This window comes from Paralichthys olivaceus, chromosome 3, assembly GCF_024713975.1.
Source record: "Paralichthys olivaceus isolate ysfri-2021 chromosome 3, ASM2471397v2, whole genome shotgun sequence".
Lineage (NCBI taxonomy): Eukaryota > Metazoa > Chordata > Actinopteri > Pleuronectiformes > Paralichthyidae > Paralichthys > Paralichthys olivaceus.
Genome location: NC_091095.1, coordinates 25229343 through 25253158, shown reverse-complemented (window position 1 = coordinate 25253158; position 23816 = coordinate 25229343). Strand labels below are relative to the sequence as shown.

Genomic DNA, 23816 nt, shown 5'->3' with positions numbered 1-23816 from the left:
AATAGCTTTAGATATGAAGGGAAATATTTACAGTCAAAGAGCATGTAATACATTTTCAGTCAAGTCTAGTGATGGAACGATGTAAGACAAACTATAGAAGAGGTGAAAGTTTGAATTTGTGTCGTGATGGATGAGATCATTTTCTATTGGAGTCTCCTCAGCTCACATTGTGATTGACTTCACAATAATGGAACAAAGACTGGCAGGTTTGGATGTGATCTCTTAGAAAGTTGATACAGTTACTGTCCACAGAGGGGGACAAATCCAAGATAAAGAAGAGCTTGTCAGTAAAGATGTCTCACCACAAAACCATATGATCCGGAGCTACTCCCGAAGCTAACTGGCAACAGTTAGCTGATTGTTAATTAGCTGAGTAAAACATTATAAACATTATTGAAGCTTACAGCTGCTGTTTCATTTTAATGTCCCTGTGCTTGTTAAAGAGTTGCCACTGGTCCATCAACTGTTGCTACTACACTGTTATAAAATTCACACCACTCCTTATAATTCTTAGAACAATTTTATTAGAGAAGTGCTTAGTCATGCTTACTTTTTTGTAACATGGATTGAATTTTATAAAGAGCCTTCAGATTGTTGATTGAAGCAAATTAAAAATCAAAACTGATTGAAATTGATTGAGCTGAGCTCAGGTAGTCATGTAGGTATGCGGCTGCGGAGATACTCCAACACTGAATCCGTTCCTTTGGCCACGATGGCTGCTCTGGGTGTGCGGAAAGGATTCCCCTCCAGACTGAGACACCTGAGGAACAACACAAACTTCAACTCATCAGCCATGTGACATTTTCACTACGATTTGTTGACACAGTTAAATTCCCAGAATGTCTCACTTCATTTACACTTAATTCTAACTCTTTGTGGGTTTTCTGGGAGGAAATGTAAGAAAATATACAAGAGGCAAAAAATACTGAGCGGCACCAGTGTCATTGTCCTCCTGAAGAACAGTGCAGGCAGGTGTTGGTGCTGCAGTGGTCGTGTTCAGACACGTATTAAAAGAAGGTACAGGACAATGTGCTCAGCTGTGCTTCCTACCTGAGGCTGGAGCAGAGGCCCAGTTCAGGGGGGATGTTAAGGAGGTCATTGTTTGACAGATCCAGTGTCGACAGATTAACCAACTTCATCAGGCGACTAGGGTCCACCCCACCCACCTGGTTGTTACCAAGCAACACTGTCTCCAAGGACGCAATCTGATAGAGGACTTCAGGGAAGGACTTGAACCTGTGATCAGTACAAAGACTATGACAAACTGGAGGATACTATATGATGGTATAGAAAAGAAGAATGGCCAGGCTGCTGTGAAATTATTACTACAACGTACTACACAGAAACACGTTTAACAGAACCTACTACTACTTTAGTTATTATGTGCGATTAATAAGAAACATTCATTCCTCTATTCATTTTGTTCCATTTCAAGTTAGTATTAGCCTCTCTTGTGTTGTTTTTCTTTAAAAACATTATTTGTTGTTATTCTATCAGGCACATTTAAAGACACCTTGATGCAAAAGATGATGCATTATTTGCAGCAGCAGTTTGTAGGTAACAGGTGTTTGTGGCTGAATTCTTCTTCCAGTTTATGAGGCAGCAGTATTAATACTCAGGGCGGGCAGTATTTGCAGCCTGCTGTTGTTTCATTTCATGAATACAACTTCCTCCATCAGTGTCTCCTCTTCATCCCTTCATATCTACACAGCAGCATTATCTCAAGGCACTTTTCAGAGTGAGGTCAACACCATATAATATTATCATCATTCCCACAATGAGCGCTTGGTGACAGTGGAGAGGAAACAAATGCTTTTAACCACATTTTTTTACCTTAGCGTACTTACAATCCCATCGAGTTGTTGAGAGGTTTGAAACATTTGGAGCAGTGTGAATTAGGTCCTTAATCATAATTCAGTATTTTACCAAAGAGAAACTACATAAATAACAGCCATGGGCCTGATGAAACAGCATGGAGGATATAACAAAAATGTAAATATAAATATAGAAATAAAGAAAGGTAACTAACTGTGAGAGATGATGGTGCTTTTTGCCCTTTCAAACACACACTCAAAAACTGGTCCTGAAACAGTGAGTTACCTGTTGCAATTGAGGGTAATGGAGCGTAGTTTGGTTAAGTTCTTCATATCAGGTGCTAAATCAGTGAGCTGATTGTTCCTGAAAGCAAAAAGACAAAGATAAATGGAGTGTGCAGCATTTTACTGGTGATTCCAGACAAGTCCTGTCCTCTTCATAAGCACCTTCAGCGAATGCTATCTGACATCGTTGGCTTCCTTGTTTACATCATCACTTTCAGACATTTAATCATGTGATCTCTGCTGATTTGTCAGCTGTACATTCATAATGCCAATCTCTTCACAGGCAGGTTATCTGGTGAATGAGGAGTTCAATGCACACGGTCAACAACAATGCTCAGATAGACAACATCACACCACCATCAGCACAGGAAGAAGTCTGGACTGTTGACACAAGGCAGGTTGGCTCCATGGATCGATGCGGTTCATTTATTTGTTTATTTGACAGGGACAGTGCTCATTAATCAACAGCAAAATGACTAAATGAGCCAGAGGCTAACTGTTGATGACAGATTGTGATTCTATCATCTACAGCCTCAGTAGAAATCCAAATTCATCAGACCAGGATACATTTTTCAGTCTTCAACTGTCCAGTGTTGGTCAGTGTGTGTATGCATAAAGCTGCTTAAACTCTGGAGAGTGAGAGCCTCCGGACTTTTTGCAGAGTGTCTCCTGCCAGCCCCCAAATAAAAAGTCTGCAAAATGACAGAAGGAGCCGATGTGAGGACACAGCAGGAGATCCTCCGCAGGATTCCTAATGAGCGAGTGGGAGGGCTGTTGATGTTTCTGACAATGGACGGACGCAAATATGACACAGACGAATACGTCAAGCGAGCTTTTGGTGATAATGGCCGATGCCTTGTGAAAGGCAAACTCCGGTGAAAGTCCCAATGCTCTAGACATCCTCCAGAGTTCATGTCTGAAAACGACTTCAGGACAGTTCCTAATAAAGTGCCAGAGGAATTCTCCTTAACGAAACTTTCTTGTGATGCTGTCTTGTTATTTTGCAGCCAAATGTTTGATCTCTGCGGATTAAATAATGACCATAATGTCACTTCCACTTCTTACTAATCAACTCTGTGGTTCTCTAAAATCCCATAAAATCAATATCATTCATTTATTATATAGAGTATAAAGTATTCACTATTTACAATGTGACAGCACTTGAGCATTGTTTAAAACATTATTATGCTAACATGCTGTTTAGAGAATATCTCACAAGATATTTAGAATAGATAATCCAAAATAAAGGTTGGCTGGTAACATCGGAATATGAACCTTTCACAGACGTGTCTGCATTTATGTTTGCCATTAAGAAAACTTTTAATTCAGAGAATAAAAAATGCAGAACATATATGATACAGGATGTTGCTATATGATACAAGTTGTATATATGATTTGTATTTGTGTTTTCATAGTTATATATAATAACGTTTATAGTTAAACTGTAATATCAAGTCTCATTTAAATTTTTTTATCATTAGAGTTTGACAACAGCTTAGGAATCATTGCAAATTGTTTATATATATATATGTATATATACCTGAGGTCGATGTGTGTCAGCTGCAGTAACTTGCAGATGTCAGGAGAACAGCAGGTCAGTCTGTTGAAACCCAGATTGATGTCTGACAGTGACGAGTGGAACTCCACCAGCCTGCATACACACACGCACATGGTCATTAGTACATTATTTTACAGCAAACCTGAGATGAACTACACTTCTCATTTAGTCTATGTTAATATTCATATAGAAGACATTTACTATCTTGTTTTATTATGAGAACTATCAATCAATCGATCAACTATCTGTAATTTGAAGAGAATAGATCACCTGTCTCACCACCGACAATACAAAATATGAATAAAAAGGAAAATGAAACATGAGGTTTGTATGAAACGTCATGTAAACCTGTCTGCAGCCATCAAACACAAGTCAGACTAGGCCTGGGTCGATAACAAATTTCGCTGGACAATATATTGTCCCACAAATTATTGCCGATAAACGATATTATTGTCAACATGATAATATATCATAATAATGTACACCATTTCAAATACAATAAACTTTTATTTCTCAGTGTTTTTTTATCATTGTAATTGTAATTTCGAGAACATTTAAATATCCTAAATGAATAAAACAAACGAAAAATAAAATGTCTCAGTCTCTGTTAGCAAAAACTGGACTTGAATAAAAATCACAACCAAAAACAATAAAATAGACCCCGTCTCTGTTCAGAAAAACAGCACTCAAATATAAAACCACACACAACCAAAACAATAAATAAAATGGCTTATCAAGTTCGGTTTGAGGCTGAAATATTCCCACACCGGGGCTGTGGCGTTTGACTTTGCAATCTCTTTCCTCGCGTTGCGCCGCACGACACTCACTTGCTGCACTCTGTGTGTGGAGCTAATGCTAGCGGCCCCGCCTCCCCCCACAGAGACAAAGAGGCTGGATGACTGACAAGAGGGTTCACGCCGTTCATTCCGCAACAAACGCCCCCAGGTGCTGAGACCGAGCACAGAGTGAACCCTCTTGTCATCCAGAGTGCTTGGAGGCGAGAGACGAGGAAAACAAACAGGCATGCACATGGCGATATATCGAGGCCGGAAAAATGATTGAGTTCATTTTAATTTATCGCGCGATTAATTGATTTATTGATTATCGGCCCAGGCCTAAGTCAGACAGAATTCTTAACTCTTGAGCAGTGATTGTTGGTGGAGGCCTGGCTCATCTCGAGCGAGCTCTGTGATCTTCATCATATGTCAGGGATGATGTCAGCACCACTCACGCCGAGTGTCATCATATGCAATTACGTGTGTGGCTGTGTATTTTGTGTACGTACCTGGGAGGTATGGAGGTCAGCTGGTTCTTGCTGAAGTTAACAGTGGCAACACCTTGTTCTGCTGCAGTATCAAACAGCTCATCTGGAATAACAGCTGCCTGCTTCTCACTGAACACACACGCACACACAGAAATATGAAAGTTGTTTCACAGCTACAGTCAATGACTATGAATATCCAATAAAACAACAGGTAAAATAAAACAACGTGTGTTGATCTCTGTGTGACACACATGTCTATCACTGACCTGTATGCCAATACCTTGAGAGTTTTGATGTTATGTACATTGACGATGGCCTGGCTGGGTAACGTCATGGCAGTTTGTCCATCATCTGGTTTCTCAGGCTCCTCTGCAAACACACACAAAAAGAAGCACTTGACTGAGAAAAGTTATAATATTATTGAAATGTACTTGTATTCTTCATAAAGGTGTAATAGCAGGTCAGCTGGTGAATGTATTAACACTTAATTTGAACAGTTCTGGCAATTTCTACAGTGAACTGAGTGAAACCTTAATCTCTGACACAAAAATGTGCAGTTAGAGCTTTTCAGAATTTTAAACCACATCTCACAGCATTGTACAGGTTATGGTTCAGTGGTCGAAACTGTTTCCAGTCAGCACAAAAAAGGAACTTTACCTTTAATTCTTCCCCTTAAATATTTCAGAAGCTCATTGGTTCCTTTCTGTGAGAACAGAAGATGGTAAGCAGTCTGAAAATTCACACGGATGTTTTCACCAGCTGATTTCAAATCAAATCTAATCAATCAAATCAAATTTATTTACACTTTAAACCATTATCGCAAATCATGGGTTAGACTATCTGTACAAAGTGGGCATCCTCTGTCCTTACTCCTCGACTAAAATAAGAAAAAAACGTGATTTTAGAGTTTTACCTTGTAACATGTCACTGAAATGTATAGAAGCATCCTTAAACTTAATAACTACGACATATGGTAACTGTAGAGTTATGTTACAAGGTAAATGTACTGTATTTATATGGTGCTTTTCTTCAGCTCCAGTCCTTACAGTACAATCCACATACTTGATGTGGTTTTTCTATCACACACACTGTAGCACAGGTATTAGGGTTCAGTGTCTTAGCCCGAGGTACCGGGGATTGAACCGTTGACCTTCTGGTAAGGGAATGACCCACTCTACATCCTGAGCCACAGCCTTTATGTTTTCTTCATTTAGAAGAATAAAAGAAATGACCTTGTCCTAGTAGACCGCAGTCTTTACTGGCAAATGTTTTAAGTCGTATTAAATTACTCATCATAGAGGTTATTGTGACACAGTATATTTGTCAACTTCCTTCAGTTTTCCAATTTGATCAGGGTAAATGCTCAGTGTTGGTGTCCTCAGTGTGTCACCTACAGTGAGTAGGTCTCTCCTGATTCCTCGCAGAGGGTTTCCTTCCAGCAGTAACACCGTCAGATTGGGCAGTAAGCTGAGTGATGCTGGAAGACTGACAGAGACAGACACCAAATCACATGAAAGAAGTCTCAGCTGGATTCAACAGTGCTTAAAGGTTCAGTGGGTAAGATTTAGGAGAAATTAAATATAAAATAATCCTAGAGATGTTTTCACTGGTGTGTTTCATCTAAATTGTATGAATTGTAGTTTTCTTTACCATAGAATGATCCTTTTATGTTTAAAAACTTTATATTTACATGGGGGGGGGGGGGGTCCTCTCTGTGGAAGCCACCATGTTTTTGACTGTCGTCCAAACTGGACAAATTAAAACCTATTGAGTTTTCATGACAACTGAAGTTCACCACAGGTTCTCTTTCATGTTTGGAAGCAGAGGGTGAGATGAGGAGTATTCAGCTGCTTCTATTCACCGAACCTTTAAACCGATTAAACTCTATTTAGACCGGGCATTAAAACGTGTCTCGGATCTAGATATTAGCGTGTGTCTCCAGAGTTAATATCTGACCTCTGTCCAGCTGTGAGGTCATAATTTTGATGTGGTGTTGACCAGCTGTTTGCTGTGGGCAAGTTTTATTTGATTACAAATTAGCAAATTGAGCTACAGTGTGCATGCAGGGCAACATGTAATAACAACCAGAAATAGAAAACTTGAAATGACTGTGGTCATAAAATAGGAGAACTTTTGTACACAAACAAACGTGCGCCAGTGGCTCACCTGGTGAAATCTGTCTGAGGTCATAAGGTGAGAATGGAGCAGATAGTGATATATTTGTTTCTCATTGGAGTTTTAAGTTTAACAGATAACAGCCATAGGGGTCATAATGTCTTGACCTACGTGATGATGTCATTGTTGGTGAGGTCGAGGCGTGTGAGCGTGCTCAGTAAGGTGATCTGTTCAGGCAGGGTTTTGATCTTGTTGTCTCTGAGTTCCAGAAGAGAGATGGCTGCCAGGCAGGTCAGCTGATCTGTCTCCAACTGCTCGATCTGATTGTTACCAACATACAACTCCTGCATGCGCGCAAACACACACACACACACACACACACACACACACACACACACACACACACACACACACACACACACACACACACACACACACACACACACACACACAATTATTAGATATTACCTGTAATGTTCTCACTCCAACACTGCTTCAAACTAACCAACATTTTTTGGTGAGAATCACTTTAAAGGTTTCTTCCATCTCTATGACTGTTGACCTCAAACTCAGCACTCACATATTGGTTCATCTGTGTAATCAATAGTACAGCAACTAACTTTATTTGGAACACCATACCAATGATGCGTTCAATCCAAACAAGCTTTCATGTCTCATTTGGTTTGAACGCTAAAATGACAATGTTGGCTCTCGCTCTAGTGACATAAAATGTTTATCCTTCCATTTACTTTTTATGTAATCTCATCCTGTTTGCTTTGGTTACACATATGCAAATGTATCAGTGGAGAACCTTTACCTTCTGGTTCACTTCCAATCTGTGCAGGCAAGAAGATGAATAAAACATTTGATTCCTGTGCCAAGGCAAATTGTAGCATGGCTTTGTGTGGAGTTCAACTTTGGAGAATTGGATCCATTTGCCTATGTGTGACCGTATCCTGGGTAGTTCCTCCCTTTGGTCTCTTTCATGTTGTAGAACGATCCACTTGAAGGTTAGATGTGTTGTTCACTGTGAGAAGCTTCTCTGCTCACCACAGTTGTTAAGAGTGATTATCTGAGTCATTGAAGCCTTTCTGTCAGCTCCAACCGGTCCGACCATTCTCCTCTGACCTCTCTGATTAACATGGAACTGGTGTTCCTTATTCCATTCTGAGTAAAAGCTCTTAAGAATGTTGTGAATGAACATACAATATAGAATAGAATATAGAGTAAATACAGATTACAGAACAATATTTGTGTTTCCTGGATGCATCAAAGGTGTCTGACCAAGTCTGTTTTTGTTTTAATCCCTATGTACCTGTAAATTGTGATGACTGTATTTGTATTTTAATTTTATTATCATCATATCACAGTCAAAGTCACTGAACACTCAAACTTTCCATCCCAATGTTTAATGTGAACTTTAACTTTAACTGCTGCATTATTTCATACATTTCATCGCTGGCATGGTTGGATGACTGTAAAACGGCATGGATAAAGACTTACAGGTGTTCCTAATAAAGTGCTCAGAGTGTGTATATGTCTCCAAGAGCAGAGTGTGTCAAAAACACCACAAATTAATTTTACACTCGAGGAAACTCTAATGTTGCTATGGTTACCTTGAGCGCAGGTGCTGGGAGCTTTGGTAAGAAGCAGAGCTTGTTGTGTCTGAGGTAGAGCTGCTCCAGGGCGAGCATTTCTGATAGGCTGGCAGGGATGTCAGTCAGCTGGTTTTTGCTGCAGTCCAACAGTTTCAAATCTGTCAAATGAAATCAGAAATGATACAGACACTCTCTTTAACGCTTAGATTGCACACGTTTCTCTGCATCAAGCTGCCCTCTCTCTCAGCACGTCTCCCCAAATTCAGAATTGTAAATTGTATGATGTGAAAGCAGTTGGACACTCTTTATTCTTTAAACAGTCAGTTTTGTCAACGTCCTCTCTGAGTCTACGACGACATGTTACAGACACTGAATTCAAGGGAAGAGATCAGGGGGACAGTGAGGTGCAGCCTGGAGGACTCCTTGGCATCAACCTCCTCCAAGCTAGTTCCCTCAAGACTTATTCTAATCAGGTCCTCTACTGTGTCCACATGCAGGGACCCTCTGACATCAGATTTCATCCTCTTCTGTGCTGAGAATACTGTCATATATTATTCTGGAATTGGCTAAATTGGCTTTATTTTTGTTACTTTAAGTACATGGGCTGGGTATCGCCACTGATTTCCGAAATCAATTTGATTCTGAATCAAAATATTTCAGTCTACAATACCAATTTTGCTCGGATATGAAAGACATTTTCAGAGAATTAGAGCTGTAAACCTCTCACTTAGTGCATTATTGAAAATATTAAGGTAGGCCTGTCATGACAAAAAAATGTGTTGGATGATATATTGCCCAAGAAAGTATCGTGATAAATGATTTTATTGTCATTATTTAGAAACTATTTCCAACAACTAAAAAATTATATTAAAGCATAATCTTTCAAGTACACATTTGCAAAGAGCAATGAACTTTCAATTCTTAAGAATATTCAGTCTGACATTCAAATTAGAACGAAAAATATTATAATATCCTCAATAAATTAACCATCAATAAAATAAACCACACACACAACCAACACAATAAATAAATGGAAGCTCTGGCTCTGTAAAGAAAAATTGCTCTTGAATAAATATTAAACATTTGGATCAGGGTACATGTAAGGATGGGATAGTTATGATTTAGATGACAAACTTACAATCATGTATTTAGTAATCAATGGATGGTTTTGGATCATAAATCTGGATCCTCCAGAGTCCTGGCTGCACGCGTCTCATGTTATACTGAGCAAAAAATGTTGACGACTCATTTTTCATTATGTTTAAATGCAACCTATTTAAGTTACTTTATGTACTGATCAGGTCCTAGTAACTTGTGAGTGTTGGTGTTTATTAGTTAAAGTGAGAACAGGTCAGCAGGAGAGTGGAGGAGAACACAGGAAACTCCAGCATGGTACAAACCAACTGCTGCTTCTGCCCCTAAATGGTCGCAATCCGGAGCCTTGTGTAATTTTGGTTAAAAATCAAATGCTGTTTAAATAAGGTTAATTTAATGTAAGTAGTCACGTGACCATAGGTCAGAGCTCATGTATGTAAGCACTGCATTATTGGATAGAGCCTAAAAGGATGCTGGGAGAATACCTATAGTCCTGGAATAACCACATTCTGCACATGGTTCACGAGGCACAAACAGAAAATGTATTTCTTTTGTTTGTGTGAAATATTGACGGACTTTAGAGACTTTCAGAAAACTATGGAGAGATGTATATTTGAAACCTGTGTGCTTTTTTTCTTGTTGTTTTCACAGGGTCTTATGAGGAAAAAAAACTAACTTAAAAAGACTTCATTATGATTCATGGCAAATATTAATTGAAACCTGTGCAGCTACACCATCCATGAGATACTTTACAAAGTTGTAAATTCCAATGAGAATCATTCGAGAAGCTTTCAAACACAGATCTGTTATATCACCTGGACTTACTGCCTCACCAGTACCTTAGACAGGATTCCTTTAATAACAGAGCCCCCTGTCTTCAGTCTGAATCCCACAACTAATTATTTATATCATTTTAAAGCAGCAAAATGTTATTTATGATCAAGGAATTTTTTTTGTCAAATGTAAATGTGTGTTCATGGTATAAACTCACAAGCCGACATTAAGTTTGCTAGTCTTACTTGAGAGCCTGGCCAGACTGTCGGGCAGACAGCTGAGCTTGTTGTTACACAGGTTCAGTTTCTGCAGGCAGGTGAGACGACCCAGGCTGGACGGCAGCTCCTTCAGATGGTTGTTGGAGAGGTCCTGCAACCAATCCCAACAAACAGCACACCTCGGTCAGCCAATCACACAATACAGTGGAAAGAAGAGTCTGATGTAATATCATAATACCATACAAACAGCTTGTGTTAGTTACCAGCTCAGTCAGGTTCTCCAGTTGCCCCAGTTCCTCTGGCAGGTTCTCCAGTAGGTTCTGCTGCATTGTGAGGCAACGGAGGTTCTTCAGAGTACACACTTCAACCAGCAGTGATGTCAGCTGGTTATGACTGGACACACAGGAAACAAACACACATGTGCTTTCAGTTCATATTAAAATTATTAATGTATTATACTGTCATGTGTCCCGTGGTGCCATAACAAAATGCCAGGGGTGCTGCAAGATTTCTTTTTCATAGAAACATTGTTAAATTGCAGAAGAGGGAGGTTATGAAGTACAATTACTTAGTTACTGTACTAAACTACATTTTTCTTTACTTAAGTAGTTGTATTTTCCAGTACTTTGCACTTTTACTCTATGACATATATCAGCAAACATCTGTACTATCTACTCTACACCACAACATATTTTCAATACATTGCATTACTTGTTCCAATGATTTTTTATATTTTAAAAGAAATCAATAACGTCAGGTAAATTGGTTCACTGTTCCAATCTCAAGCGGGCAGGCTACATTAGACCCCTTCTCTTTCAACGAGAGCAGAGTGCCTGCAGTGCGAGCAGAAACAAAAACCAAAATGGATTGATGAATGAAGAAGCCAGAACCAAGGCTCCGCCAAGACTCGCCAAAATGATGACGCCGTCTGTTGCATTAGGGAACAGGATACACTCAGGGGGTGCTTTTACTTTTAATACTTTAAGTATGTTTAGGGTTAGTGGTAATTAAAGTGGTAATTACTTTTACTTAAGTAGAAACATTATTGTTACTTCAGTACGCTATTGCCACTTTATTTGTACTTTTAATAAGTGAAATGTTTGAGCACCTCCTTTACATATTCCTGGTCATTTATTTTTGTAACTGTTCATATAACCACTACAATGATTGGCCTCTTTTGATCTATGAATCTTTTTTTGTGTATACCAACTTTCTAGGTAGTGCTAAATGTATTGTCAACCCATCCGTATCCACATATATACAGTAGCTCATCCGATCACCTTGATGCAGCAGCATAACCTTGGACGTCTTGTCACTGGGCAGTGCTTTGCTCATTCATTGTATCATTAGTACATTAAGTTTTAAAATAGAAAATGTATTCTATGGAAAATCACATCCTTCTCAGTCTGCACTGTCTGTGTCTGTACCTGAGTCTCAGCTGCTGCAGCTCCTGCAGTTCTCCAAGAGCGCTGGGTAAATTGTTCAGCTGGTTGTCATGGAGCTGCCAGAGTAAATAAATGTTTGAGATCAGCTGGAGTTAAAATGTCTCCATCTTTTTTATCAGTATAACTTATGTGTCATATGATGTACAGTATATACTGTATAATGTGTCATAGTAACACTATGTTCATCAGTTCATACAAGTAATACAAGGCAACCAAATTAGATGCTACAGCCAGTTAGTGGCTCAGTAGCTGAGTTGCAGTGTGAGAAAGTTAGAGTTAGATGATGAGTTTGAGCTCTGGCTCATTTCATCCCAGATTAACATTATTACAATAGGAATTTAGTTTCATTGATGGTCTTGATGGAAGCTTAGAGCTGTTTTGGTCCCTTTACGATTTCAAGATAAACCTCATTTAGCAATTTGAATTTTCTGCAGCGCAGTTACAAAACTGTATGAACAATTACATATCTCAAAATAGAAGATTTAAAACACATTTGTTTATTGTTGGCTTCTTGGTGGATTATTTAGGGGACTGAGCTGGTAATACTCACATCCAGTGTAGTGAGTCCAGGCAGAAGTCGGATATCATCAGACAGCTGTGTGAGCTTATTGGATGAGAGCAGAAGTTTGGTGAGGTCAGTCTGTTCCCACCAGCGGTCTGATGCTCCGAAGCCGACGTTCTGCTGCGCCTCTTCTGGTGTGTCAATGTTTAGACGGTACACGTTCTGAGGGACTGAGACAAGTATATATACACACAAACTTTAAGTATTTATTCCAGAGGGAACAGTGAATTGCTTTTTTCATGAACCATTTTAATCTCTACTGACACCTATCAGTATCGAGTGATCAAGTGGACTACAAGACCATTTTCAAAGGACCAGGAGATCCATGGGTGCAAACTCACTAGCACCGGTCAGTCAGGATGACACTGCCCCCATTCACAACTCTGGATAGACGCTTGGCAGAATACAGTTAAGAGGAAATCCATGCAGTAGTGGTCAGCAGATGTAAATGTCCAGAAGCTTACACTAATTATTCATTGTTTATCCCTCATAGAACAGCAGGCTTTATTTTATTACTAAAATGGATCCACTATATACAAGAGGCACTTTCTCTCTTTGGAAGTCATATATTAGGGGATTATAATAAAGACTCAGATCTATTTAATTTACTACCAACATGTGTCTACTATAGTGTCTAACATAAGCTGATGTAAGGAGGGGACATCTAGTGAATTCTTAGACTCAAAAGGATCAAGCCTGTCAGATCTATGGATGTATTATAAAAATCTTATAAAAGTCTTAACATACAGCCATACCTCAGATCACATGGTCTTAAGTCACCTAGGGCAACATTTCTTTTACTGCTTACTGTTTTCAAGAACAAAGCTGCACATGGTTTTTATAGAGCTGAAAAGCTGTGAACTTAGGACTGAAGATTGCGAACAGTCCAGTTGAGTCAATCATTCAAACTTACATGTAAGCAAAACACTTGAACAATTATAAACCGAATCGTGTTTCATTGAACGAAATACATTGATTATAAAACCTTCATTGCAGATAAACCAGGTAGAGTGAACACAAAGTTTCCTCTCTTCACTCTGCACCATAGACTGTTTATAAAAAGTGACAGTATATTGTAGAACTGTTTGAGGAGGACTCATTAGTGAATAATGGAATAATTCTGAAGTAGCTCCAGAGCTTTAACACTGTCCAAGAGAATAGAACATTCCACACAGAAAGGTTTACAATGGGAACTGCACTGGAATATATAGTGGAAGCAACGTTAAAAAAACCATGATCAAAATCAGAAGTTCATGCCTAAACTGTCTCATACAGTAAACACCAGTCTACAATAATGAATGAATGTGTTTTGCTATCTTTGTTTTTCTCTCTTAGCATTAACACATTTCACTCAGCGAAAACTAGATATTTGAATCCATCTCACACAGTAAGATGCTGTAGCAGCTGCTGCAGCAGTGTGAGCTGATAACAGAGGTTGGTAGTTAGGTTAGGTAGGTAGGTAAGTAAGTAGGTAGATGGGTAGATGGCCAGGTGGGTGGCTGGGTAGGTAAGTAGGTAGGTATGTATGTATGTGGTGGGTAGGTAGGTGGCCGGACGGGTGGGTAGGCAGATAGATAAGTAAGTAAGTAGGTAGATAGATAAGTAAGTAGGTAGGTAGATAAGTAGGTAGGTAGGTAGATAAGTAAGTAAGTAGGTAGATAGATAAGTAAGTAGGTAGGTAGATAAGTAGGTAGGTAGGTAGATAAGTAAGTAGGTAGGTAGATAAGTAAGTAGGTAGGTAGGTAGATAAGTAAGTAGGTAGGTAGGTAGATAAGTAAGTAGGTAGGTAGATAGATAAGTAAGTAGGTAGGTATGCATGTATGTAAGTTATGTATATGTATGTATATGGTGGGTAGGTGGGTAGATAAGTAATAAGTAGGTAAGTAAGAAGGTGTGTAGCTGTGTTCGTGTACCTTCAGTGAGCCCTCGGCCGGACAGGTTGAGCTGACCGCTCCCCCTTGCTGCCTTCAGCAGACCGTAGGGGACACTGGGCTCCGGCTCGTCCTTCCTGAAGCCCGCCAGAGAGTCCATGTTGCCCGCTCTTCTGGGTCGAGGCATTGTTGACAACGTGTTCGGAGAAAAACTGACCCGTCCGTTTACCTCCACACCCTAACAGACCTACTTCCGGCCGCCACAGACAACACGACGCTACACTTCCGCCCACAAGCCTTCACATTAAAAGCCTCACATTTATTGATTAAAACCATTGACTGTATATAAAGACTTAAACCAGCACAAAAGTATCTTTAAAATCCATTACCATGCTTTCATACATTCACATACTGAGGAAAACAGATTCTGTGGCTATGTATGGCTATGTATTTCTATTTGTCTATCCATCTGATGGCTTTTATTTAAAAATATTTACTTTAACATGGGGGGTCTTGTGTCTGAGTTTTTCATGGTTTATACAATATGAAAAATAAAAAGGGGACCTTTTTTTGTTTTGATTTAAAATATATATTTTTTACAAAAATGATCCTAAATGTGTTTTATTTATTTAACCTTTATTTAATCAGGATGATTCCTGTTGCAATTTGCTTTTGAAGGGAGTCATGGCCAAGTCAGGAAGCAATACAAAGTTAATCAGAGATACAACATAAGATTACAACTAAGGTGCAAAACAAACCGCACATCCTACAACACCAGTCAAAAACACTGACAGTTGAGGTTGAGAGGCCAAAAGTAAAATGAAGCCCTCAAAGTCAGATCTAGTGTAATGTAATTTGTTATTGCAATTTGTATTGTACTTAAATGAAATTCATTACTTGACTTGTAAGGACACTAATAGCAATAAAATATTCAAAACTTCAAGTGAAATGAAGTTCTGTGTGGTGGTGTGAATTAACACGGCCTAAGTTGGATTATTATATTATCATTTATGGAAACTCACTCCCTCATGAGTATGTAGCATGTAGGCTACTACACTGGAACTCACTGAAACCTGCTGATGAGTCCACATCAGACACAAATAACACACACACACACAGTTTTCTGCAATAACCTCCCTCTGGACTGTGAACTTTGACCGCGGGTAGAGTTAGGCGTGTCTGTGGTGTGTATGCGTAGGTCCAGTCCTGCTGTACTACCTGTATGTTGAGTCAGCTTGGTGTGTTATATTCAGGATGGATGTGTCTTTCCTTGGGCTGTTTGTGCTGCTGTCTGTTGCCGGCTGCTCGGCTGAACAGGGTAAAGCGTTAATTTTTTTCTCATCTTTCCAAATGTAATGATATGGAGTCACAAGTTTATATAAGTCCCATTGTGATTTTCATTAAGGCAAAATTATGTAATTCTATGTTATAACTTTCAATATTGTTTTGTAAATTACAACTTTTCTGCTGAATATTTTGACTTTATGCACACTTTTTTTTTCTTAGTCTTGTAAACTTAGTCTTGTAAAATCTCAGCTCTCTTGGAGCTGAGATTTAATAGCAAAATTTGTGTCCCAAGATGAAGAACTCACCTGTTCATCACAACCTTAAGCTTGTCACATTATCCTATTTTTTGTCTCCATAATGGCTCATTATAACTGAAAATAAATTAAAAAGAAATCTCAGCACAAACAAGCAGATCACATGCTGCAGGATAAAAAAACAGATATGGCAGTGCACTCATCATTGTCATTGGCTATCAGCTACACTAATCAGTTCCCACTTAATTGTACCACAAATCAGTTTTAAAATGAGTCATAGCACTTATCTTACTTTTTATGATTGGACTTTATTAATTTGCCTGGGCACATGCCATGAGCAAAGAAAGTGAGTGGTAAAGAGCAGGTTTAGGCCCCAACACTCTGCAATATTAGATCGTTCCAATATGTCTTTCAGAACATGTGTGTGTGTGTGTGTGTGTGCATTCAGGTGTGCGGCGTGCCATGAAAGCAGCAGCAGGATCCCAGTCAGTGACTCTTCAGCCCTGGCTGGTTGGTCTGTCGGCTGTGGTTGGCTTCCTCTTCATTGTTTTCACCATCCTGATTGTTCGCAGACTACTCAAGAACAGGTCAGTGCACATGCACACACACACACACACACGTTTGTACAGCTATCTCAGTCAGGACATTCATTGGCATAATGCATACCCCAGCCCCTTACCCTAACATCCAAACCAAATGCCTAACCCTAACCCTTAACCTAACCTAAACCTAATTCTAACCCTAGAACCAGGTCTTGACCCCCAAACAGTCCATTTAAGGGGGGTCACAAAGTAAGGACCAACGAAAGTGTCCTCACTTTGGCAAAAATGTCCTCACTCCATAGGTTAACTGGTCCTCACAAAGATAGCTGTACAAACAAACAAACACACACACACACACACACACACAATTCACTTTTCATAACATAACACATGTGGATGCATTTTTTTTAAAGTATATTTTTTGGGCTTTAATGCCTTTAATGGACAGGACAGGTGAAGAGAGACAGGAAGCAGGGGGCAGATAGAGGGGAAATGACATAAAGGGCTGTCTGATGTGGGATTCAAACTGGGGCCCACTGCAGTGAGGACTGTAGCCTCTATACATGGGGGGCTGGCACAACCCACTATGCTAAGGAGAAAAGGAAATATGTTTGCTTTTCAGTGGCTGTACAGAATCTGGTATTAAAATGACAGTGTATCAACCAGAATAGGTTCACACTTATATTTGGTTCACACTTCTGCAGCACCTAACTGCCAGCTCAATGTGACTGTAGCTTCTGATTAACAGTGATGTGTCAAAGACCATGGGACTCATTCAACAACAAACCTCTCCTTAACTTTAACCTGCAGCAAAGCAACTGTCCACAGCAGTTGGGAGTGAATCCTTTACTTAGCTGGTTCACTGATGTCACATATTAATCAACACATAGAGGCATACAACATTCATGTCATGCTTCCTACCTGTTTCAACTTTGTATTTTGGGTCAGGTGATCTATTACTTTACTTAATTAAAAGAACCTACATGAATGTAAACATAGTCCATTATTAGTAATTCCTGCATGAAAAATCCTTCAGAGGTGGAAAGTAATGCCAGTGTTAACTCTTGTTTTGCTTCCAGTGCAAACACATCCTTTCTTCTGCAATTTTTGGATATTAAAATTCTAAGATTTGGAAAATAAAGGCATTCTAGTATGAGCACGCTGAGAAGCAACAGCACAGGTTGCCGCTAATAGCTTGTGGCTTTCAGTGACTACACTTGATCATTTAAATCTGTATTAAAATAAAACCATGTGAGAAGTTTAGAGGGAAGATCATTATTTGGTGGTGTTGTTGACTGACAGACATGCCAGCAGCCAAAAGGATAAGAGACCCCTGATTTCATATTTGTGTGAAAAGCTTGTCACATGTGTGTAAATTCTTCATATTAACAGTAACTTCTAATCAAAACTGTCTTATAAATGTAGTGTAGTAAAAAGTATGATATTTCCTTTGCTTTGATATGTAACAGAGTGGAAGTATGAAGTGGCACAAATTGAAAATCCTCACATAGAGTACAAGCACTTCAATGTGGAAGTGAAGTACAGTACAACTGGAATTCTGATATTAGTGCAGATCCTTCAATCCAATAGAACTCAAACACAAGCAAAGGCCCCAGGTTACAGCCATACAGAGTTGTTCCCAGGCCACTCCTGTGTTATCTTGGCTGTGTGCATAAAGGGTCATGTTGTGTTGGACGGTGAACCTTTGGCCCTGTCCTTAGCAACCAGGCTGTCATTAAGAATATCTCTGTTGTCCGTACTTGGCTCAAATCAGCTTTCCCTCACCCGTTAGTGTCCCTGTTGAAAACACCTCCCACTGTGATGCTGCCACCACCATGCTTCACTGGGGGGATGGTATCATGCAGGTGATAAGCAGTGTGTTGTTAAGTCCTGACATGATGATAAGAAGCCATAAAGTTGCAGTGACGTTAGTCCTTCTGGAAGTTTTTCTCAAAGCATCACTGGAGCTTATAGCCATAGTGAGCATCAGTTACTTAGTCACCTCTCTCACAAAGTCCTTATCCCCTGATAGGTCATTTTGGTTTGGCCAGCTCTATAGGAAGAATCCTGGTTGTTTCAGACTTCATGAATTTAAGAATCACAGAGGCCAATGATCTCTGTGTGACCTTCAATGTGGCAGATGTTTGAAGCCTTCCTCATAATATGTGCCCTCATTCAGTCTTTTACTTTCTTTTTGCTCTGATATGTCAGCTGTGAGACCTTATGTAGACACGTCATTTCAAATCATGCCCAATAAGTTGAATATCCATTATTGTCTTGCATATTTTCCCTCATCACTCCTTGACTATTTCAGATGAAACACGTGAAAAGTAAAACTCTAACCTGTCTCCTTGTTGCTGTCTTGTGTTGCAGGAAGGTGACAGACGGATGGGAATATAACAAGACTTTAGAGCTTGAAGGAGGCAATACTAAACAAACCAGTTTGTGAAAAAATCAAATCAGAGTCACCTGCTCCCCTGTGTCTATCAGTGCTCCTCCCACTGAAGAATAGCACTGTAATGTTGTGAAAACATTGTAATGAATATGCCCAATCATGTTCAGTGAGAGCCATTAGCAATGTCTGGTGTTTTAATTGCATTATATGAAGTGGACTGTGTTGTGTTCATTCCCTCATCTGTCTTTTTTTGTGCTGAAAGTTTTTACTGAAATACCGACAAACAAAAACATACAGAAATACACATTTAAAAAAGCTTCTGTTCCTGTCAACTGTCATAAATGACAACCATCTCAAGGCTTACACCCAAACCGCAGACCATAATCATTTCAATCCATTGTCTAAACCGCAACCTTCTGAGTGAGTGAGCCAGTGCTTTTGGAAAAATGTAACCTATTGACCTCTGCATTGTATCAAACCCAACAGTGTATCCATGCATATAAACTCATGCTGTTCATTTCAAATTTTAGTAGATCTAAAAGTTTCTAAACATTCCCTCTAAGTCAGACTGAATCTTGAGTAAATGTATCAAACGTTGCTAAGGACATTTAGAATATCAGCATTTTTCAGTAATGATGCACACATGACATACATTGACTCTCGTGTTTGAGTCTTTCACTTAGTGAAAGCTGCTGGTCCTGATTCTGTACTGCACATCACATGAATGAGCTGCTCTAGTTTTCTGTCACCACCAGAGGTGCCCATAACACAGATAAACAACAGAGTCTTATCTGCTACCTTTATATCACAGCGCTACAAAGAGCTGTTCAGAAAAGTGACTTATTTAAGGTACATATTAATAAGTGTTATTTTAATTGTTATTGGTTTTGTTGACATTAGTGTATTAGTTCAATCTTGCTCCTGATGTGTCCCTCTTTCCATGATATTAAACCTGGGATCATGAAACATACTGTGATGGACTAATAAAGTTAATCTTAGTTTATTTTTTGTTGTTATCATTTTATTTGTATTTTTTTCTACACATGACTATCTAACCAGGGTTTTTAAAGATAGACAGGTATCTACCACCATACTTGGTGGTAAAGCATTGTCACTTACTCATTTTCTTCATGCAAACTATGACTTTTTGGATTGCCAGCTAAACAAACACCAGCTACCCTCGGAGGTCCAGAGGAGCCCCAAGTTCATTGTGTAGCTGGTTTGAATTTGATCTGTTATTTTTTAAAATATGGATATTTTCAGCACCAAAGCACAATAACCTGACATAATAAGGAGGCTGGCGGTGAGGCCCAGTCTTAGAGGGGTTGCCTGTGTAAACATGAAACTGTGCTACTGTACTCAATGAGCAGCACTGGGCTGAGGTAACAGTCACTATTGCAGGTCATGTGACACCCACTGGCCACCAAATCCCTATTGCTGCACACAATCATTACAAGAAACTGCTGTAAAACATTTTTTTAAAATTCTTTTTATCTCCTTTAAAGGTTCACCAGTTATGAATGCTTGAACACACATCAGTATGATTAGGACTACCCAATATAAAAAACATGTACAGTATGTAATTGATGTCTGCAAAAGTCAGTTTCCTATTCACATCAGCAGCTTGTCCCTCCCTTAATGTTGCATCACAGTGACTTTGAGCGGCTGCACAACCCTAAGAACTATAGTTAGTTGGCTTCATCACCATCATAAAATTAATCCTGAGATAGGTTGACCCAGGAAAGATCCATCTGTTGGATCCTTCATTGTTCAGGCATGGAAAGATGCATCATTCAGCTGTTAGTGAAGGTAGCTTCTGAATGGGACCACCAATATTGTGTGACTTGTGTGTCTAATTGTGTAGAGTCTTGTGTTTTGTTGTTGTGTTATCTTCTTTTCCGACCTGCCAATAAAAAACATTTTTCAAATATGTTCTTTTCTCCTGTCATTTATATATATATATATATTTATTACCTCTTTATACAGTCAAAAATGTATTAACTCCACCAAGGAAATTATGTTTTGTCTTTCAGGAAAATTACTAAAAAATGACTGAACTGATTTCCATGAAATTTGTGAAGGAGTGGGGCACGACCCAAAGAAGAACCTGACACATTTTGTTGTGGACTGGGATTAACTGTTGACAGATGATTTTCTTTGTCACATTGTTTAACATGGTGGGATAGTGTATTCACCTTGACAGAAGTACGCACTTTTCCAGTGCCCTTCTAGTTTTTATTATCATTAAATTAAAAAATAAAAAGGTCGTTGACTTCACAAATGTAAAGTTGAGCTGTACTATATATTACCACACTATATATTATCTCTATCACTTACTTGCTACCTCTTGCTGTAACCTGGGGAGCTGTTTGCAGTGGTCTTGGAGGAGTAAGGCGCTCTTGACTGTACAGGTATTGATGTACAGCCAAGACCATTGGTAGTTTGACATTTTTCCCTTTAAAAATATTTATTTAAAAATGCATAAATGTGCACAAATGTTTGGGGTTCAAAAGTAATTGGAGGGACATGAAGTCCCAAAAAATGATCAAAGACAATATTGTGTAAAATCATTTGCAGTCAGTGTGTAAAGCACTGTATCGCCCACAAAGTTCTCTTTATATCAATGTAATTCAGAATCAGAGTCAGATATACTTCCTCTGCCTTCCCATTTAGTTTCTTGAGCCTCTTGGCTTCAGCTATCCGCAACCTACTTCCCCAGCATACAACAGCACACAGGATATAGCAAAAGCTGCCACAGACTCATAGAAGCTCAGCATCATCCTACAGATGTTGAAGGACCACCACCTCCTCAGGATGTAGAGACAGCTCTGGCCCTTCTTGTTGACATCGTCAGTGTTCTTGGTCTAATCCAGATTATTGTCAACAGACACGACCAGGTACTCGAAAGATTCAACAATGTCCACAGAGAGCCCCTGAATGGTAACAGGGATCACATGTGCCTTGGTCCTGCTCAGATAAAGCTATTTAAATAAAGCAGAGACTTGGCACTTAAATGTCTTATCCAATCTTTTATTTCAAACTGAATGTACAGAGCACAAACTGTCCCAGTATACATTCCTTGACTGCAGTGGGACAAAGTGATATTGGTAAGTACGCTTATACATATGCAGTGTTGTAAAGCTGTCTCAATGTTAACCGTGGTAGATGACCATGATTGATCACTTGGCTGCATAGCTTACAAAGTAGACAAAGACAATCATGGCCAAAACGATCAACAATCTGAATTCCATTTTTACATTACCCAATGAATGAATCCAATTTATTCATACTGAAACCAAATGTATATATGGTAAAGAAATGATTCATAAGTCAATGTCATGTTAAACACACATCATATGATCTCAGCTATTTGATAATATGTTTTTATGCAGGCAGTTTTTATAGAATTGTATGTATGTTGAGAGGGCAGCAGAGTAAAGCAGATTTTGAGACCACAGAGTGGAAAACCGTCATTTCTGCTCTGTGGCTCTGCTCAGGGGTTTGGGTTATGGAGTGTGTATGTGTGTGTGTGTGTATTCTGTCCTGTAATTTTCTCTTTACCTCCTGTTGTTCTTCTGGACCAACACTGTGATTGGCTCAGAGCTCCTGTGTTTAAGCCTGATTGGCTGGATGTTTACACCTCTGAGGGAGGTTAATTGGCAAATTAAATGAGGGGGTGGGAGCCTGGAGTTGACTGAAATACTAATTACAAGACTTGTGTTTATGTACGTGTGTCTGTGTGTGTGTGTGTGTGTGTGTGTGGGGGGGGGGGGGGGGGTTCCACATTGATAACCCTTCAGCAAGTTTCAACCCTCTCCTCTCCTCCAGCTCTAGGTATAATATAAAAATCCACTGAGAAGAACAATGAATAGCAATGCAACCATAAATAATGATGCCAGTTAAAGAGGAGCCTAAAACAGCAGTGAGACATTTGGTTTAGGAGTCTTGACCTTCTCCATAGTGGGCTGTGGTTTTTCTGATCCACAGACCTCAGGCCCTCAGCTGTGAGGCTCTAACTCTGTGGGCTGACATAGACACTAACTTGACCACACTGTCACCACACCCTGAAAAACCATTGGTCCTCTTTGTAAGGGTTCTGTTTTGAGGGTAGTGGCACTGTAAATGGAGTCGATTTACAAATAATTGGGAAGCCAGAGATTACAATTTGAATAGTTATCTAGTCTCATATCAGTATTTTGGACTACATAGTTGGCAGTGCCTTGTAAAACCAATAAAACTATTACAATTATTGTATTATTTTCTGATCTGCCACCAAGGGTTCGATCACCCCTCCTTGTGACAAACATGTTTATTTTTGTTCATTCTGTTTACGTCTCCTTCCTCTATCCATCCAATTGTCATCCAAAAGACGTCCTCAGATTTCCTCCATGTCCTAGATCCGCCTGCTCACCAGTCTCATAATCTCTATCACCAGACTGCCTTGCCCACCTACACCCATTTCGATTATTCCCATTACCCTGCATATTTCCAAACCCCCAAATCACCTCTTATACTAGGCCACACTGGCTGCAGTGCGTAGCCGGAACAGCTGAACCGTGTTTCACACTGGCAATGTGTCTGCTTCAGTTCTGCAGCAGAACTGCTAGTATAACTATTGTATTTCCTTGAACCAAAATCGGATTATGTACTCTAACTAAATGCCAGGACACTACTGTGTGCTGTGCATCTACCGGTCTTGCAATAACAAACAAAACCTTGTTAAAACAAATGAATGGATT

At 39.4% G+C, this 23816-nt stretch overlaps 2 protein-coding genes across 2 annotated transcripts; one reads left to right on the top strand and one right to left on the bottom strand.

Moving 5' to 3' along the window:
- Positions 1–507: 507 nt before the first annotated feature.
- Positions 508–14880, bottom strand: lrrc40 (leucine rich repeat containing 40). The gene is made up of 15 exons (XM_020080501.2): positions 14642–14880; positions 12717–12898; positions 12149–12222; positions 10985–11114; positions 10749–10872; positions 8653–8792; positions 7208–7380; positions 6316–6406; positions 5579–5624; positions 5188–5290; positions 4943–5050; positions 3640–3750; positions 2101–2178; positions 1051–1236; positions 508–760 (listed from the first exon to the last, which is right to left on the bottom strand). The coding sequence occupies exons 1-15, from the start codon at positions 14784–14786 to the stop codon at positions 655–657; spliced, it is 1797 nt and encodes a 598-aa protein (XP_019936060.2). The 5' UTR covers positions 14787–14880; the 3' UTR covers positions 508–654.
- A 913-nt stretch (positions 14881–15793) lies between these two features.
- Positions 15794–19601, top strand: LOC109625565 (uncharacterized). The gene is made up of 3 exons (XM_020080832.2): positions 15794–15917; positions 16589–16727; positions 19056–19601. Exons 1-3 carry the CDS (start codon positions 15854–15856, stop codon positions 19129–19131), a joined length of 279 nt encoding a protein of 92 aa, XP_019936391.1. The 5' UTR covers positions 15794–15853; the 3' UTR covers positions 19132–19601.
- Positions 19602–23816: the final 4215 nt, after the last annotated feature.

Coding starts and splice junctions, on each gene's coding strand:
- lrrc40 (XM_020080501.2), bottom strand. CDS start 14,786: ATGCCTCGACCCAGAAGAGCGGGCAACATGGACTCTCTGGCGGGCTTC. Junction 12,899..14,641: donor CGGCCGAGGGCTCACTGAAG/GTACACGAACAC, acceptor TACTTGTCTCAG/TCCCTCAGAACGTGTACCGT. Junction 8,793..10,748: donor CAGTCTGGCCAGGCTCTCAA/GTAAGACTAGCA, acceptor TTCATTTGACAG/ATTTGAAACTGTTGGACTGC.
- LOC109625565 (XM_020080832.2), top strand. CDS start 15,854: ATGGATGTGTCTTTCCTTGGGCTGTTTGTGCTGCTGTCTGTTGCCGGC. Junction 15,918..16,588: donor CGGCTGCTCGGCTGAACAGG/GTAAAGCGTTAA, acceptor GTGTGCATTCAG/GTGTGCGGCGTGCCATGAAA. Junction 16,728..19,055: donor CGCAGACTACTCAAGAACAG/GTCAGTGCACAT, acceptor CTTGTGTTGCAG/GAAGGTGACAGACGGATGGG.